The sequence below is a fragment of the Colius striatus genome, chromosome 19, assembly GCF_028858725.1.
Source record: "Colius striatus isolate bColStr4 chromosome 19, bColStr4.1.hap1, whole genome shotgun sequence".
NCBI lineage: Eukaryota > Metazoa > Chordata > Aves > Coliiformes > Coliidae > Colius > Colius striatus.
In genome coordinates, this window is record NC_084777.1 from 550,777 (window position 1) to 570,412 (window position 19,636).

At 49.7% G+C, this 19,636-nt stretch overlaps 1 protein-coding gene across 4 annotated transcripts in view; it reads right to left on the minus strand.

Moving 5' to 3' along the window:
• Positions 1-594: 594 nt before the first annotated feature.
• The window catches only part of MVB12B (multivesicular body subunit 12B), a 55,276-nt gene continuing 36,234 nt past the window's right edge, over positions 595-19,636 (minus strand). For 3 of the 4 annotated variants that reach the window (XM_062011229.1, XM_062011231.1, XM_062011230.1), the window contains 3 exons: positions 6,159-6,214; positions 4,314-4,373; positions 595-769 (listed from right to left, as the gene is read on the minus strand). In XM_062011229.1, coding sequence (XP_061867213.1) covers positions 683-769; positions 4,314-4,373; positions 6,159-6,214 — 203 coding nt within the window. In that variant the 3' untranslated portion in view covers positions 595-682. Of the gene's footprint in view, positions 770-4,313; positions 4,374-6,158; positions 6,215-19,636 lie in introns of those variants that run through there. The other variant, XR_009820032.1, reaches the window with a different exon arrangement.

Consider the following 19,636-nt stretch of genomic DNA (forward strand, 5'->3'; position numbering starts at 1 on the left):
GCCCAGAAATAAACACGGGACACTGCCACTCTGGGTCCTGGCGGACACAGCCTGTGCAAAGCAGAGCTGCTCACTGCAGGCACTGCCGTGCAGTCTGTGCTCTCTGCGCCCTGCCAGTGCCCGGTGACAGCCCACAGCAGGTCCAAGCAGGCCGTCATGGCTCCATGTGCTGGGCCTTGCCGGGGGCAGACAGGCTTGGTGCTGCCCACGGGACCAGGCGCTGCAGGGGCCTCCCACCCCGAGGCACTGAGAGCCCGTCAGCCCCAGTCAGCTCGGGCAGGATGCCCAGGGCCATGTGGATTAACCAGCCGCATCTTTTACTCTTCCTTACTTTCAGGGCTCAGTGCTCACTGAAATGCTGATGGTCCGTAAGCTCACGGCTTGCTGTCGGCAGCAGTTTGTTACAGCTCTGGCTTTTGTGACTGTCCTGCAGAGGGTTACGAAGAAGGGACAACCGAGGGGCTGCCGTCGGGCTCCAAGTCACGTACTCACGTGGAGAGGCGTCGGCCGCAGCGAGGGGGTGGGGGCAGCTGCAGGGGCTGCACAGTCCGGCGCGAGGAGTGGCGCGTGCAGGAGGTGGAGCAGCGCGGGGCGGTGGCGACGGCCGAGCTCTGCCGGGACGGCCCCGGCACCGCGTCCCGCTCAGTAGTACGCACGCACACGCTGCTCCAGCGCCGGGGCCTCAGCACGGGGGGCCGGGCGGGCAGCGCGTGGGGCTGGGCGGCAGGCGGGCTGCCGCGCTCTGCTCCGTCCGGAAGCTGTACTCGTACTACGGGTAAAGACAGACAGAGGGAAGAAACAAAAATGAAGTAAGGACTGAGCCTGGCAGCACCATGAGCTGTGACCTCACCCCCCTGCCACAAGCACACTGGGTGAGCCTCCTGGCACCACCTGACCCCACGTCAGCAGCCATCCCAGGCAGGACTCATCCCAGTCCCCTAAACCCTGCTGTTAACACACACATAAAGCAGCTAATCAGAAAGATTCCCTTCTGCAGGCCTCATTTACACAGACCGTTACCACCGTAATTAACACTTTTGGTTTCACAAAGCGGGTGAAAATTCCTGTATAGAGATCCCTGCACCCCACAAAAGTCACTGCAGCTGGGTGGATGCTGCTGCAGCTTGAGCAAAGTCTCTGCAGCCCAGGGACATCCCTGTGCGGTCAGAGGTGTCCGGTGTGGCAGTGCTGTAGCCGTGCCGGAGCAGTGCCATCTCGTGGCACACTGTGCACCGCACCCCCAAAGCCCCAGGCCACCCCTGATGCTACTGTGGCCCCTTGTCGTGCCACGGCAGACCCAGGAGAGGCTGGGGCCACAGTGGCTCTCCCATAGCGGGCAGCGCGACAGTGATCACAGCAGAACGACGCACTGGGTCTGGCATGGCACCCACCATGATGCTCTGGAGACGGCCTGTCCTCCCCCACATGTCCCAGTGTCCTGTCTGTGGCTCCCGGGGTGTCACCAGGACATTCCCCATCCCCTTGGCCCAGGTCTGTGTGCCACCACCCTTCACCAGCCGGCCAGGCACAGGATGTGCTGCCAGTGAGGCGGCCCTGGCAGCTCTGCAGCTTTCGTGGCACCCAGCCCCGGCCATGCACAGACACGGCTGGGTGTGCCATGCCGTGCCGGGCCGTGCCATGCCAGGCAGTGTCGTGCCGTGCCGTGCCAGGCGGGGCCGGGCCGTGCCAGGCGGTGCCGTGCCAGGCGGGGCCGGGCCGTGCCAGGCGGTGCCGTGCCAGGCGGTGCCGGGCCGTGCCGTGCCAGGCGGGGCCGGGCCGTGCCAGGCGGTGCCGTGCCGGGCCGCGGGCCCGCTCCGGCGCGCGCAGCCCCGCGCCCCTGCAGCTCGGCGCGTGGCCGGCAGAGGGCGCGCGGGCACCGCGGGGCTGCGGCGGCGCGCGCGGGACACGGCGGGGCACGGCGCGCGCGGCCCGGCCCGCAGCCGCCCGGCAGCTCCCGGTTCGTTCTACCTCAGTGTCACAATGTCACAGCGGCAGCGCCAGCCCCCAGCTAAATAAGCAATAAGCCTCATTTTTCAAAACGCAAACACATAAAGATGTCAGCTCAAACTGTTTACTAATTAACACTTAAAAAGACACAAATTAGATATGCGTGGCTAAGAGCAATTATAATCAAGACGAATTTCTCTAGTCATTTGGGAACTGAAAAAAATGCCTAATTGCTGGAACCAATGTTTTAAAAACTGAAATCATGCCAGTTAGCAAATATGTTCATTTAAAGAACATTTCATGTGACTGCACTCTGGAGAATTGACGGCAAACATGAGAACAAGGGAAATATTTCTGTATAAAATGAGAATTTTAAGCTCTTTTAGATTTACAACTTCTTCATTAAATGTATTTGCAAGGAGCAGCCCATGAAAACTTGTCGCGATTAAGTGGTTAAATGAACTGCCTTCCTTGTCAGCTGAACAGCAGTGATCAATATTAGATGCTCACTTTGCTAATTAGGCTCTCTCCAGACTTTTCACTCAATGCCAAGCTACTGTGAAGATGAGGTGAACTCTGCCAGCATGGGAGGCCCATGGCAGCACGATGGCAACGGCGCTCAGCAGCCCCGTGGTACCACACACACCGTGGCATCGCACACTCGCGGCACTGCACACCATGGCACCACAGCACCTGCTGCTGCTGCTGCCAAAAGAGCCACCAACAGTCCCGGTGCCGCTGTCGCCTGCACCACACACAAGGCCAAGGCTCATGCCCAGTGACGCTCCTTTGCCAGGGACAGCAGGAGCAGTGAGGACAACTTCCCTTGCAGCCCCACAGGCAGAGCTGGCAGCAGCGGTGCTGCCAGGGCTCTGCTCTCCTCCCTACATGCACCAAATAGCCATCCACCAACAGCACCCTCAGCTTACATCTCCCTCTGCCTGCAGGGACCACTTCTCCATGTGCTCCTTAGGGCACGGCTGTGCAGTCCTGGGGCAGTGAGATGCTGACCTCAGCTGCAGCCTGAGTGTGCAGTACAAGTTTTGGGCCTATTTTCATCATTTTTCCTGAGAGGGTGGAGTCCTTCCATGGAGCTCGCCTTGCAGCTTGGAGGATGGGTGCACACATCTGCAAATCTGGCGACAAAACAATAACTCTTGGAATTCTTTGGGAATACTTTTTGCAAGGCATCTAGCTCCAGGGAACATGTTCTTGCTGCTTTGGAAATCCAGAAGATTTGCTGTAATGGTGCTATTGCTTGCAAGGGAAATAAAGCCATGCAGAAATTCACAATATTTATACGCGTAGCTATCTATGTGCAGACAAGATGCTTCATCAAGGAATATGGGCTGCATAATTATACTTTTCATTACTCTGAAAGGCACACAGCCTGTAAGGGAACACGAGGGTGTGGGGAGAACCGGCAGGTATGGACCTCACCTCCCACGGCCACACAACTGACTCTGGTGCCGGTGTCCCCGCACCCCTGCAGGCAACACCCCGAGCTGCCGAGACCTCTCCCACACCAGGTGAGGGCTGCCAGAAGCAAATCTGACACCACTTTGCTTTCCCTGCAGCCAGTTCCTGGAGAGAGCAGGGGTAGGAGGTGGGCAAGGGCCAGGACCACCAGCCCGCAGCACCTGTGGCTCCCAGCGTGCAAGGCCCTGGTCACAGAGTGGAATCAAAGAGTGGAGACTCCATGAAGAGTCTGGAAGTTCTGCTATCCCATCTTCTTACTCTGCCTTTAACCCAGTTGCTGGGCACAGAAGATGTTTGTCACTGATGGGACCCAAAAAAGCACATCATGCTGAGACAATTTTCCTCCTAGTCTGAGGATTCAGCTGAGAGGCAGCCCTTGCAGAGCAGCTGGCATGCGTGTGCCAAAATGCTCCCTCAGGAACAAGCGACTACTCTCAGTTTGATGGGTGCCTCCTCCTCGAGCTCCTGGAAGACTCTCACTCAGGAAAAGCACAACCTTTTTTTTCTGGTAACAAGTTTCCAGCACCATCAAACTGAAAAATGATGTCGTTTACCTGGCACTGATTATTACTCAAGTTCATCTGCTTCCCTGAGATGCAAGAGGCAACGTAACACAGTGTCCTGCTTGTAATGTATTTTGTTAATAAATAAGAAAGGTTGAATAAGACATCTGGAATTAAACAGAGGGTAGCAGACTTTACCATTGGATTTAGCACCTCAAGCTTTTCCACCCAGCACAGACCACAGAGGACACCTCTAACTCTGAGCTTTCTGTTTGACTCTGCGCTGACTTTCACCACCAGCAGTGACTTGAGTAAGACAAGACAGACTTTTACCATAAGGGAAGGGATTGTGACACTTTTGCTTAGTGCCTGGCAGATACCTACCTCCTTTTCGATTTCTGCAAGGGTTTTGATTGTGATGCCCAAGAGATCAACAGGCTGCATCTGAGAAAGAAAGAAATAAACAGAAATGTCAGATGTTGGGGTTTTGTTTTAAGTCATCAAATACTCTATCACCAGAGATTCTCAGGCACCATCTGTAAATACATAGTCCTGTCTCCCAGTGCCCCATGAGTGAAGCAGCAGAAGGCTGCACTTAGGGGTAGCAGCTCTCCCTATGCAGGGCCCACTGACACTCACCTCACTGTTGCAGAGCTCAGGCAGATCTGTGGCCACCTCCCTGCTGCAGGGTGGCTGTTACTGGAAGGCACTTTGTAACACTCTGTGGATTTCACATGGCTGCAGCACTTTCGTGTGAACAGTATTGGCTGTGGGAAGCCCAGACCAAACTGACCATATGGTGGCAATGGTGTCTAAAGGATCCAAGGGGAGGATTAGCATGACCTAATCTTTCTGCATTTGTCCTCACAGGAGGAACTCCAGCTTTCTGCGAACAACGGCCCATAAACAACCCTTTCAGAAAGCAATGGTTGTGAAAAACCTTCCTGCTGCACAGGCAAGTTGTATCAGCAGGAAGAAGGAAGCACAGAGTGGGAGCAGGAGGTGAAAAATCAGATACAGCTGATGGCTCCCTGTTTGCCTTAACATCTTCCTGTGAATTGATTTTTAAAGAGACACTGTTTTAGGATGGGATGGATTACAAAACTGGTAATGGGATGCTGAGCCTCTGAGCTGTGGATCACCAGCTGAAACTACCACTGGCCCAGTGAGGCACAGAAGTCACTCTGAATCCACAGAGGGGTTTCCGTTTGGGGTGAGCAGAGCTGCCCTGCCCAGGCCATAGTTGGCACTCTCCATGTCAGGCAGGCAGGATCTGGGGCCCACTCGAGCTCGCCCTGCTGCCGGGCAGGAGCTGTGCCCTGTCAGCACAGGCACACCGAGCAGGATTGCACTTGAGGAGTGAACTCGCTTCGACTATGTGCACTATGCACTATGTGAAAATAACCCAAGCTGTTTTGCTGCTAAACTTGGGACGCTTTGGCTCAGATAATCACCCATGCCAGAGGGCAACAGGAATTTGAAAATCATTTTTCCATCCCCTCTGCAGCTCCCTGGAACCCAGCAGAGGTCCAGCTGCAGCATCATTAGGACACAGCTGCCTCCACAAACTTACCAGGCTGAAACTGGTAAACACGAGGGCACAGACTCCCCACCAAACTGGATTTCAGCCAGTGCAGCCATGGCAATTCTACGACTCCCAGTCAGCTACAGCTCCTCACACTCCATCTGCCAAACCACCAGGGCCCACCAAGACCAAGGAGCTCTGGAAGACCCTTGCCCACATGCCACTGCCTGGCTTGTGCAGGGCACGGAGCCACAGGAGCCTCGCAGCAGCCAACAGCACTGGGCTGCATTCTGCCATCACCATCACCTTCAGCTTCTGGGGTGCAAGAGGAGAGGTGCAGATCCGGCTGCACCGTGTTGTCTCCATGGTTAAATCCAGAGCTGTACATTTGTAGCTTCACAGCCTGTGCTAAGAAATTAGAGATGCTTCCAGCACCAGACAGTCCTATTGCCATTCCTATTTCTGATGGTGATAAACCTTCAGTTCCAGGAACTATTCAGTTCTAGAAGTGATCTGTCAGAAGCCATTCCCACCCTATGGGAAAGTATTGCAAAGCACAACCTCGGTTGACCTCAAGCATTGGGGATAGAAGTGGCCCCTCAGAAGAAACGCTCCCAGAAGCAGGTAATTGTGTCAATGCTTCGCCATCACTCTCCATGAAAAGATGAATTTCAGATGCTGGAAGAACAACCAAGGCAACTCACCCCTTCAGGAGCACAGGCAAACTTCTCTGAAATCATAAAAGGCACTCCATCCATTGCTGAAACGGACAAAAAGAGTAGAACACATCATGTTTCCCACGGACTTTTGACATGCAGCTTCACACATTCCCAGTGACAGAGCAAGTATTCATGGCACTGACACATGACTGATAGCTCACTGAAGTTATCACCAGCCTTCTCCTCCCTCTAACCTGCCAGTGCTTTCTGTTCAAGACACAGGTGGGTTAGTCCCTACCAAATGAGGAATTCAATGAAGACTCACTGCTGTACACATATACAATTTCAGTTTTCAGTATTCCAGTTTGGTTCAGCTATCAAACTGGGACAGTATTGGAAACGGAAAAGAAATACAAGCATTACCCCACAGAACCACCTGCACAAACTCGGTGGTGTCAGAGCAAGAGGATAAGGAACATGCTTCAGGTGACTCGTACCTCCCCAAAGCATCAAGTACTGCTACCTGGGCAGAAGGAAAATGAACACCTGGGGCCAAGCACCCACTCTGGCCTGGCTGCAGCCAGTGCAAGCTCCACAGCAAGCAACGGAGCTCCAACACTTGCAGCCCACACCTGGAAGCCAGTGGAGGGTGAGGACTGACACAAGGATGATGGCACAAGGCACAGATCTGTCTCACTGGGCCAACCTCTCTCTGTAGCACAGTCTTAATGACACTAAGAGGACTGTTAGCTTTTGTATTGTCTTTTGTATTTTTCTTACACAGCACAATGAAGTTCAGTGGTTTTGTTTTGCTATCACCAACTCGGAAACTTCACAGAAAGCCTCCCACAAGACGCCTCAGTACAAGAGACACCATATTTTAAAAAGATGTAGCTCTGCAATTTCCATGCAAGACTGAAAAGGGCCCCACATATAACCCCTTTATTTCAGTTACACTTTTAACATTTTGAATCTTTAAATTTAGTCTCTGAAGGAACTAAACTCAAACTAGAGCACATTTAATCCCCACAATGGCCTCAAACAATTCTCAGTTTCCTGTCACAAAGGACCTGCACCCATGAACCCAGCACCCTGCTGCATCAGCACCAGTGAGTACCACATTGTGATTTAACAAGGGTTCTTTAAGAACATTTAGCATTTTACTTTTGCTTTGTATATTTTTTTACTCAGAAAACCCTTCCATTGCACAGGTCATTATCAAAGGTGCTGTGTGGCAGCCACTGAAACAAAAGGGAATAGATGAAAAGTAGCATCCCCAAATCCAGGAAGTTTTGAACCCCAAGACCATCTGCATTTGTTATCCCAACAGAAACCTGCTTTGATCAGTCACACGGTCGGCTTTTGTAAAGTAGTTTAAGGTCTAAGCAGTGATGAGCCCGCTTGGGCAGCCCCCGCTGAGCGCCTGCGCCCGCCCTTCGGTCTGCGCCCTCCTGGAGCTCACAACTGCAGAGCAAAGCAGCAGATGAAAGCAGGGTGTGCCAAGGGCTCAGCAGCGCAATTAGCACTCTCCTAAACAAACGAGCTTCAACAGAGCTGTAATTAAGCAGGCCTGTAATTAAGTATATGCCCTTTATCATAACGATCATGCTTAAAAATGGCATGATGCATGGAAGTGTGTTATTAATGCTGCACTCCCAAAGCGCGGGAGCGTGCATGGGAGCAGCGTGTCAGGCCCATCACGAGGCTGCTGCTAAAATACATCACAGGAAGAAATCGGAAAACAACAGGCTCTTTCAGCGGCTCTTTTCCCAGCCAGGCTCCTGAGTCACGAGGATTAAATACCCAACAATTCAAGAAACTTCACGGAAATGAAGCCCCAGGCTGACAGAGGCGTCTGCCATCTCCAGAGAAGCACTCTCCAACACACAGCAGCTCATGGGGACTCGCAGGAGAGGGAAGGGGGTGACTGGAGGCAGCGATCTCCAGGGCCAAGGATCGGCAGCAACAGGCTGGAGAGAGCTCCCACCCAGGCCGCCGTCTGCCGCGTGTCCAGCACTGGGGCTGGGTACGGTGCCGTCGCTCTGCCACGCACCGGGAGACAGGACACAACTGCTGCTTACAGCAGCCAGCTGATCTAATAATAAATTTAAGTGAAACCAGAACCATAGGAGGCTTTTAATTCCATGTCCCTCGTTCTGATGTTCTGCTGCAAATACACAGCAGCAGCAGCCCCTGATTCCTCTTTTTTTTCTTCTCCCTGTTGCTTTTGAAGCATTCCTGGCTGACTCTGACAAGCTGAGTGCTGTGCTGAGATCATGCCCAGTGTTACCCATTTTCATGGGCAGTGTCCAGACTCACCAGCCAGGCTTTGGCCTGGAGCAGCAGCTCTTGTTTTAGTCTGGCCAAGAGCTATTCTGCACTCCTCCATGCCAGTTTGTGCCACATTTCAGACCAGCAGACAAAAACACAAAGGGATAAAAGGAATTGGCGCTGGTGAATGAAGAAGTACAGCTCTCCTTCCAAAAGTAACATCTACTGATTCAGGGTGGGCAGGGTTCCATCTTTACAGCATTACCACATCTGTAAGCTCACACACTGACCCACATCTTCAAGAGGTTCTAACCTTAAAATATTTTGAAGGCCTATAAAATCCTTGCACGTTTCACTTGAAGCCTCCTTGCAACTCCCTAAACTAGTGGTTACTTCCTCATTATAATTTACTAAGACATACTCTCAGCCTTTAATGGGCAGGCCACAAAACTGTTCTATAAATACAACTTGTTAGCTTGCTTAGAAATTCTCTCTTTAATCTGAAAAAGTACTGTCACCCTCCTCTAAGCACACGATAGATGCTGCCTTCTGTGCTGTAGACTCCAACTAAATCTCAGTTGTCAAATTAGTAATTCATCTTTCTTGAATAACCATATTTTTAGCAAAGCTACCAGATTTAAATAATCAGACCTGCCAATGCTACCCTAATTTAAACACGCTGACGAACTTTCACAGGCAGCATCAGCCAACATAATGAGTTTCTGGATGACAAAGAACTTCAGCCCGTAGTTCTCTACACTACCCAGCGTAATAAGCACTTGTTCTTTTCGACAATGTGCACATAAAAGAGGAATCTAAATAATAATTGCTGTAATTATCTTGAAAAATATGTGGTGATTAATGGTGATTATGAAAATCTGTATAATTGTTCATTGAAATCTCCAATGATCAGATGCTTTCTTGAAATAGTCATTAATGAAGAACTTTGGAACACAAAAAGCACCGACCCTGGAGCCAAGCTCCGGAGCACACGAGGATGCGACGGCAGCCGCGCCTGCCCCGCTCAGCCCTCCCGTGAACCCTCTGCGCCAGGTTCCGAGATGTCCGTGGTGTGACGCATGTGTCACCGCGGTTCAAAGCACCAGGTTCAACCTGTTATTTATGCAAATAATTAATTACTCTTGTATCCAACTAGCAGTTTGTCATGACACATTAATGACTTGATAGACTTCTATGAACTGGTGAACACAGGACAGCAGAGCGCTTTTATCGTCATTTAATTTAAAAACGATCCTGTGTGAAATTATCTAGTCGTGAGTGATGGAAGCATAAAGAACAGACTCAGCAAAGCTTCTTTTGGATCATTGCTTTATTAATGGTAACGTCAGGGAAATGAAAAATGCTAACATTGTCATATTTAGCTCCTGGGTATAGATGAATAGCTGCCTCAGTGCTTGGCGGGTTCAGTTTGCACACTGCAGTGAGTGCTAATTCTTCACACCACTATTGTGGGGATACACAGTCATGGAAGAGTTTATATACCTCAGCTCCCAGGGAAATAACAGCTGCTTCTGCATTTAAATTCTCACCATAAGGTTTTATAGCTTTGGATTTCTTTATTGCTCCTTTTGCATGGCCTTTTACACTTGAATTTTCAACTGCTGATATTAAAAATATTTAAGTAAACAAATCCCCTGCAAAACATTTTCCTGCTTGACTTTAAAAACTAAGCATTGCTGATCCAAACCAACAAAAAACCCCAATGCTGAACGGGCTACTGTCACCTTTGACATTTAAATTATCTTAGATTTTAGAAAGAGCTTTCTGTAACACTGCAAAAGTCTTTCGGATTTTCCTCAGAGTCAAAACACCAGCAGAGTGCTTATGTTTTACCAAGATGAGTATCTCATAAACCAGCCTACAGCAGCATCACAAAACCAGCAACACTCATCTATTTAGAGCAAGCTTAATTTTCATCTCAATGACACCAGAGGAACCTGGAAGTGGGTAAGAACCAGGGGGCTGTCAGAGAGCATGAGCATGGCGGCACTCAGACTGGGCAGCTACAGCAGCCTGCCCAAGGAAGCCACGATTCGGCTGGAGGGAGGCACGAGGCCCGGTCCTGTGTGGACACCTGGAGCACCCACCAGAAGTGTCCACTGACACTGGCATGCAGCCTGGCTCAAGGGAAGGTCCTTTGAGCACCATCTCTACACCCGCAAGAAAGTACAGTCCACATGTGGGCCTGTCCCCCAGGCTGAGGAGGGTAAGCGACAGCTCTCGCCATCATAAGCAGAGCTCTGCATGGGGTGAGGCTGTGACTCAGCCATGGAGTCACCTCACAGCAGAAGGAGATGGTTTTCTCCGAGGGAACACCCATTCTCTGCAATCGTCACTGTTACCTTGGGGGGACGGCATAAGGCTGCTGGCCTCCCATGGAACAGGACAGGGACCTCCCAAGCCCTTGCAGGGCATGGAGGCCGTATAATGCAGTGCCCATCAGCCCAGCATGGCAGCTCCTGCCAGTGGCACAGCCAGGACTCACATGGCTACCTGGGTCAACTGCCCAGCACTGCAGCCGCCCCAACTCGGCAGCACATGGCTCTGGCTCCCGCTCGTGACTCTCTGCGAGCTCCGCATACCTGAGCCTTTCCAGCCATGTGTGGAGCAGAGCATAGGACACCTGCATGGACCCAGGCATGTTATGTGATTGCAGAACAGGGAAAAGTCATTCAGAAGTATGGAAAAATTGTTTTACAACAGCCTGCAACGCATCAAGAGGATGCAAGCTTTTCAAAATAAACCACACTCTCCATGATGTACAGCTAAGCCCCTACTTCTGTATTTCTGTACACAGCAATTTAAATAGCAGTCTGAATAGTAAACATGTGTGTGTGCTCTCTGTGCTACTGTGCACCAAGTCCCAGATGGAACACCACTACTCTGCATTTCCAAATCAGTAACGATAGCTAAACCTCAGGGGGAACACAAAAGCAAACTCTCCCGTGAGCTCCTGCCAAGCTGGCTGCGATCGGGAATGCTGCGACCGCCCCAGGCTGCACTACCCAGCTGCAGACACCGCCCCCCAAACACACGCTTCTTTCTTTAATAAAGTACCCAAAGAGTAAGACACTGACCCTGTTTCCTCTGGCTCCTCTCCAGTCCCTTTTCAGCCTGTCCAGAGCAGCCTCACAGCAAGGGACTCCTCAGACGAGAGGCAGAGGAGCACAGAGCTGCCCCTAGTCTAGCAGACCACCATAACACAACAAACCAGCCACAGCCCGGCAGCATCTCCAAGACATATTGCAGTTCATGTTGCTCTCAGGCTCACCATCTGTGCTATGCCCACAGAGGACACTGTCGCTGGCTTTGCTCAGGGGATCAGCGTGCTGCCAGCCCAACGTGGCCCCTTGTTAGTTGAATGCGCTGACAAGAGAAGGGCCAGGATGGTCCCTGCGCTCTGCCCAAGCACTGGAGGCTGCAGGCTCTGCCCACACATCGGCCCTGGAGGTGCCTGCAGCAGCCCATGGCTGAGCCCCAGCTCATGAGGCAGCCCCGGAGCACTGCACCCAGCACCGAGGCAGCTGCACTGCTGGTGCTGCAGCTCCTGGGGAGCAGAAGCTCATGTCAGGGAGCGGCAGTGCCTGCAGCCTGGGCCAGGCAGCAGCACCAAACTACACGGCACTCGGTGCGGTGAGCGGGAGAGCAGGGTCTCCTGGGCTGGGAAAGGAAACCTCCATCATGGGAAAGGTTTATAGCTTTCCTGTTCATCTTGAAATGACTTTGATTAAAAAAACAGGTCTGGACTAAATTTTCATTTTTGCTAATTTGACTGTCAGCCTTGATTTTCTCCGTTTCCTGCATAGCTCGCAACACGGCACAATTAGTTCTTTACTGCTAGATCAAGCCACGAAAACACTTAAAACAATAATCCTGGTTTTGATTATTTTCTTTTTAAAATCAAGTGAAGGTTAAGTACTGCATGGTGATGGCTAAGCAGTACCTCAGCGCTGCGCTGTATCAGCACCAGAGAGCATGGAGAGACTTCAAACAAGCTCTTCAAATTGCAAGTGTTTAGGAGCTCTTGATTTTATTATTTTTTAATAAAACGTCCCCTTTGAAGTCTCTGCACCCCACTAAACTTCAAAGATCACACCTAAGCATGTGCTACTTCTAAGCAACAGCCCTTAATTAATTAGAGCAGAGCAGATACAAAACAGGGCACTTGTGCGGGGCCGTGGCAGAGCCGGGGCAGGTCCTGCTTGAGGACAGGAGGCGAAGTGGAGGCACTTCTCCAGCCTCCTACACCGGCCGCTGTGCTGAAGAGAAACACAGACACTTTTCAATTAGTTTCAGCTCCAGCTGTAATGATAGACAGACTCCTTGGAAGTCATTAAACATGTAATGTCTGTCTGCTGCAGAGGCAAGGAGGCGCAGGCAGGCAGGACGCGGGCTGGAGCAAGCAGTTGCAAAAAGCATCTCGGGAAGCACCCACAATAGCTGCAGTGTTCCCTGGCCGGCAGCTGTAAATTTCGCCCTCTTGATGAGAGAAACATCCTGTTGGGTAAGGGCTGCTTCCTCCCAGCTCTGGTACTTTTGCACTTCAGTCATTTCAGCGATGCAGGTTAGGAACAGGGGATATTAAATAAACACACTGCATTTTGTACAGTATCTGGCTCCAGAAGCTTTGTTTTTCTTTTGCTGAGACACCTTCAGATTTGTGATTTTGTACAAGAGGGGCAGAGGGGTTGTCACTGCAAGAGTACTGGGCTCCCCAACTCAAAAAACCTCTGACTAGGGGCCAGGTCACCAGGCAGCGGCAGAAACTCACACTGGCAATGATGGCTGCAGCACTGCACCAAGCGCACGAGCTGTGCATCCAGTGACCATGCCACGGTGCTCCCTGGAGAGATACAGATGCACAGCACCCTCTCTTAACACATTTCTGTTTTAAATGACCATCTCTTTTAAACACAGAGACAGCTTTTTGCTGCCAATGAAAGCAGGGACAGACCCGCTGTCTGAAAAGCACAGTGCTCTCCATACCATGAGCACTCCTCACTGTGAACAGAAAGCAGAAACTCATCACAAGCATGGCTACAAAGCGTGTGGGACTCCTATCTCCTGCCAGGAGCTCGCTCATGCACAGAACACGTGCTCCCACCATCCAGTGATTTAATACTTAACTAGCCAGAAAGGCCTCGACAATGGCCCAAAGCTGAGCTTTTGAGCACAGGAGGGGATGGCAACGTGGCTAGGACGATGTGGTGCTGCTTGGCCGCAGGACGCTGCAAACAGCCCATGGCAGCCGAGCAGGGACAGGGAGAGGTGTCCCCGGCCTCCCAACAGCCACGGCCTGGCAGAGCCAAGAGCTCTTCTGCGGGAGGAGATCCACTGTGCCACTGTGCGGCAGCTCAGGATCCAGATCTCCAAACGTAATTTAATTTTTAAGTGCTTGGAGTCATTAGTGGAGCCACACATTTCTATCAGGTAACTCTCATTTGCATATGCAAATTGCATCTAAATACACTGCACCATTAATATGATCACTAATTACATAATAATAGTCGCCAATCTCCACACAGATCAAACTTACAGTTTTGTAGCTATTAAGGAAATTGTGCTTTGTAATTAAGATAATCCTCATTTCCAGATGCTAATTAACTATATAATAATTAGCTTCTTTTGCTAATGCAAATTAAGTATTTTCATCCTTATTGCTAAAAGTGTTGCTTATCACTTAAAAAAAAAGTTAACTTCGAAATAATCCCTCCTCCCCCTTAAAGGTGAAAAGGTAACTCCATTTTTATCAGTTCCATTTGCAAATGCAAATTAGCCCTGATTAATCAAGTCACAGATAAATGTGCCTGTCTCAGCACGGCTGCCTGGAGCTCCTCCTGCCCTCCAAGGCCCACTGGTGGCCCACTGGCAGCCCACGGGACAGCCGGCGGGCGCAGCTCTGCTGCCCTCGGTGCCGGTGCCATGCTGGCCATGCCGCGCGGCCGCAGGTCCCATCCCGGGAGCAGCTGCCAGCCGCGCTCCTGGACATGCTGCCCGCCAAGTGTGGCACAGGGCCGCTTTCCTGGTGCTGCCCAAACTGGCCGTGGGGCTGGCAAGGCCTCCCTGCTGCCAGACAGGCCGCCTGGGCAGGACCCAGTTGTGGCTGCAGCACATTCATCATCCGCTAAACCAATCCACCCGCTCCGAACCACCATTTGTCATTAATTATGCTAATCAGTAAACCATTACTCTCTGATGACACCACAGCACTTATTAGCTAGTTATGCCTTTTCAAAAGCACAGCTTATTGTGTATGCAAGTGCTGCGCATACATTAGCCTACAGGGAAGAAATGTCCAATTATGAAAAGAAGAAATTTGCTATTATCTCCTTCTAACAAACCAATTTAGTAATTATAAAAGTCTCTGAACTCAGAAGGATTTTTAAGAAGAGCTGAGTGATGAAACTGGAGAAATTTGTTTGCAATAACTTTCTGCGTTGGAACTAAAGCGACAATAAGGGAATGAACAATTTTTATTATCACGATTACCATCCTCGCATCTTAACTTGAGATATCAGAGAGCAGAATCTATCCAAAACCGTGATGCAGTTGGCTCTTTCTTTAAAGTATTTGAATTACTTTAGCGCATATGTGATCAAACCTGCGTAACATGTCAGATTCATGCAGATCGCCCCTGTTCTCAGCCGGTGGTTTGTACAGCCAAGCCCTCGCGAGCCCAGGAGACGAGGCGGTGGTGAGCTGGCCTGACCCGCCTCGTCGGGGCCGGGAGCACGCAGCAGCAGAGCGGGACGCGGCCTGATGCCCTGAGAGCCCGGCGGACTGGAAAAGGGTGTCTGAGGACTCAGCTGAAAAACAGCCTTGTTTTCATTTACAATTCATTTACGATCCCTAAGTTGTTTTGCTCACTGTGAGAGGAATACTACTAGTTTTAGAAGCTTAATATGTGTTAAGAGCTCATTAATATCATCAGAGTAAATGGGCCTATTAAAACATCTTTAAGCAATATCTGAACATAAATCTCCCTAAACTATATTTAATGACTGTACTTAAGATACATTATATGCAAGTCTTAATGAGACATTAGATAGCATTTTGAAGATTAAAATTAGAGAATCCATATCAAGTCTGTCCACTTAATGTAGCCTTAGGCTATGCTGATGAAAAGCATTACTACCAAATTATTACTTCATTAGAACAAATATTTTCTAATCATTTCTGATTTATGCCATTAGTCGTCTTTGTATATACTATTTGCACACATGTAACGGCACACACAAAACAATTTTCTGGTTCCAGAGGAGACGGGAGAGATTCTGAGCTTTCTAATGGCCGAGTTAATTACTTGTCTTTTTTCCACTGAGTTAAAAATAAGTGCTCTTTATAAAAGTCCATTTACTGTATCCTCACTTTTCTAATTTAATTGCAGATTGTAATGCCATTAGCCACAAGGTCATTTATTAAATATTTGCTGTTTTGCTTTGCAAAGATCAGTACAATGTCTTGGGCTTGGCTCCTGACTGTCCCTGCAGCCCTGCCATGGAGGCCTGAGCGTGGTGGGCAGAGGCCTCAGGATGAAGACTGGTCCACGGGATGAGCAGGACCCCGGCAGGGCGAGGCTGCCCGCTGCTTGCTGGCGAAGGCTCCACAACCCCGAGACTGCCTTGGGGGAGGCAAACAGAGCAAATTCAGTCAAGTCTCAGCAGTGCTGCCAGTGTGGAGCACCTCACGACTGCCCGTGGCATGGCAAAGGATGGCTCCGTATGCCACAACTAACCAGGGCCGGACCATACCCCCCGCACAAAGCCACGGTGTGAACACCCATCACGGTACCCGCCTGCTGCAGTGGGACTGAGGGTGGCTACAGGAGCCTCTGCCCTGTGGGACTGGCGCCCGCCGCGACCCGCCACAGCACGGCTCCAGCAACTCTGTCATCACCAAAACGAATCACAATAAAGTTATTAGCAGGAGAGCTTTATGTGTGGCTTACTTTGTATAAACAGCTTTTCATTAGACAAACAAAGCCCAACAACCTTTATAAATGTTTTCAATTACGAAATTACACTATTGAGATATCCGGATGACGATAATCAGGGAAAACACCAGTGACACCTCTTGATAGGAGTCAGAGCGTGCTGCCTGGATGGCTGCTCCTCCCAGCGAGATACAGCCTAGCCACACCAGTCATGTAAAAAAAATCCTTCCTTATTAGAAGAAATCTGTAGCAACAAGACTATTTTCATTTGTTCTGCCCAAGTCTTCCATTCAAAAGAGAGAACATCTCATTGTAACAATTTTGCATTTTTAACTGTGCAAATTAAGCATTCTTCATAAATAACAGCCTGGTTTTCTGCACTAGAACTCCTTTTTATTAGTAGCACAGTAACGAACAATGAGCAATGTCTTCTATTATTCTTTGTCAAATCACAGAATGCTACATTAGAATAACTCTGCTGGTCAATGTAATATAGTAGATTAAATTCAACTTCTGTGCAGAAACCACTGTAAAACAGCATGATAAGAAGGCTATAAAAAATTTAATTTTACTCCAAACTCCATCAGAAAAAAAAAATGGTGTGAAAAGTAATTTTGCATAATCAGTACACGCCATCTGGAACAATTAACCGATTTCTATAGAACTATGAGGATCAGTCATATCTGCTTATTAAAGATCAGAAATTATACAAGTAATAAATCCTTGAAAAAACTAAGCGTACTCCCGCCTGTCAACGCTATTTTAACTTCAAATACTGAAGAACGCCTGATAAGGCTGAAAAGAAGAGATTAATATATGCAAATTACATCCAGCATTTAAAATCCCCAACAACTGTCTCCGGTTTTCTGTCCCTTATTGCCGCCTTTATGTTTTATTCATACACCAACTCACCTGTCACTTCATAAGCTATAATATTATGGGGGTATTATTAAACAGCATAAAGCCGTGCTTTAATTGGAAAGCTTCATTGCATTTTCCAATTATTTGGAGTAAATTAAAAGCAGATGCACATAGTTTAATAAGGAGTCTAATATCAGTTCCGGGAAATCAAAATTCATTGTCATTACTATGCTGTGATAGTTTTGCAAACTGTACTCAATTTCAGAGGTTTTGAAAAGAAAATCTGTCTGTGCAATCTGTTAATTGTCATTTGGTTAATAACTGTTTAAATATCCAAGCCACAGAGCGCCTTCCTATTTGAAAAAAACCTAAACTATGGCACTCGGAAAAGCAAAACAAATACAGCACGGCCCGCCTCAAAGGTTGTGCCCTGCGAGCAACACGTCCTCCTCCAGCAGCCACGCCAGTCCCGCCATGGCGGCTGCTGGGCCCGCGGAGCAAGGGCAGAGCAGCCCCTGGCCCCGGCAGGGCCCGCGTCACCGGCGGGTCCCCTCGGTGCCATCCTCCCTCCGACTCAGTCACCAGCTTCCGGCTGCACCCGACATGCCGGGCCCAGGGTTGCCTGCGTCAACGCCATTGCCACCGCCCACTCGGCAGTACACCTGCTCATGCATAATTCAAGGCCTTGGGGGTGGCAGCCAGATGATCCTCTCGGCTCAGATCAACAAGCAGCTTCCTCAGAAGGTGATGTGTGATCTGAGAGAAGCGGGGTCTGAAGTCTGTACGTCTGGTATGTTATGGCAGGAGAAGGCGAGTGCCCACGCCAGCCGGCGGTCCCATGGTGCGGCCGAGGCCAAGGCACGAGGCACCGCACCACAGGCGCACGCCTGCACCAGCACGCACAAGTGAGATGGTGAAGATGAAGAACGCTGCTTCGGCCGGCAGCAGGTTAATCACAAAATCATGTCTGACAAATTATACGGGTGGGAGAACTCACGGCTTCACCTCTCAGCGCCCAGGCCCAGCCTCCTGGCACGCAGTCCCGGTACCCCAGGGTGGAACACCGCAGCAGCGAGCATGCGGGCACCTCTGTGCCACGGATGAGCTCATTTAATAAGAAATAGACTTTTTTGAATCTCATTAAATACAGTATTAAGTAACACCCTTTCTGAAATACGCAGCTGCAGCATTTTACACAAGACTTCAGCCTCCCTGAACTGCTGGATATTAATAGAGCCTTTTATATTTTGAAGATTATCCAGGTCTCTCAGTCCAAAGACTGGAAATTGCAATAGGGTGGCTGACTTTAATCTCAGCCTCAGCAAAGAGGCTTCAATGCAGAATAAAGCTTGTGTCACAACTTGCCTGTTTTTTGGACTGTCCTGATTAAAATTCAAAAAAATACCTTTAGTTCTGCTTCTACTCTGAAGCACAAAGAACAGCACAGGTAGGGATGGGGAGGGGTCAACGGCAAAGCGTGGCACAGGGCCCCCTCCCTTCAGCAAGGAGGAGATGCTAAAACTCTTGAACACAGGAAGGTATTGCAAAACCACCAGAAACTGCGCTGGAAGATGAAGATAAAACCAATTCCTGTGCAGTGATCCAAAAAACAGCATCTTTCTTTTTTTCCAAATTACCTGTTTTAATAAAGCAGACACACTGTGCCAAGTGAACCGTTTAATTATCTACAAAAATGATGAAGCAAAACAATAGTTTTTCAAAAATAAATGACTAACCTCTGATTAAAATGTCTGTCCTCATTACATGCAGATAAAAGATATGCTATCTTTTAAAAGAAAACGTACATTGAAGAGAAGTAAGTGGCAGCTGTGGCACAGATAACCTGACATTTTTCAACCAGAATGAAGCTGACGTCTGGGCACTGAGATGTAATGAAATCCTTAACTTCTCTTCCATTTATTAATCTAGAAAGATCTGCAAAGGGGATTTGTCATTAACTAAAAAAAAAACCAACCCAAATTAAAAAGGGGATCATGCAACAAGGCATTTCCGAGCCCACAGCTCAGCAGGGGCGAGCGAAGCTGCCAGCGCCCAGCCCGGCCCCCAGGCCAGTCCTGCGGGGGCCACTGCTTGGGGCTCCTGCCCAGCCCACAGCCCTGTGCTGCTGGTTTGGAGCAGAACAAATGCAGGGCCCACCGAGCTCCAGAGAGGAAGGAGGAACCTGGAAGCAAACTGCTGCTGTGAGGGCAGAGTGTGCAATAAATGCCTCCAACAAAGCTGCTCAGACAAACTACAGCTCCCCCCTGCCAAGACCTGCATTAGCCGGCACAGAAAAGCGACTTGAGTTTCCTTTTTGGGAATCCATGTTTCTCCAGATCATTAACATCTGTTTCCACTCTCCCTGCTGCCTCTAGAGATATAGACTTGACACCAGCGTGGAACAAACACCAAACATCACTCTGTTCAAACACAAAAT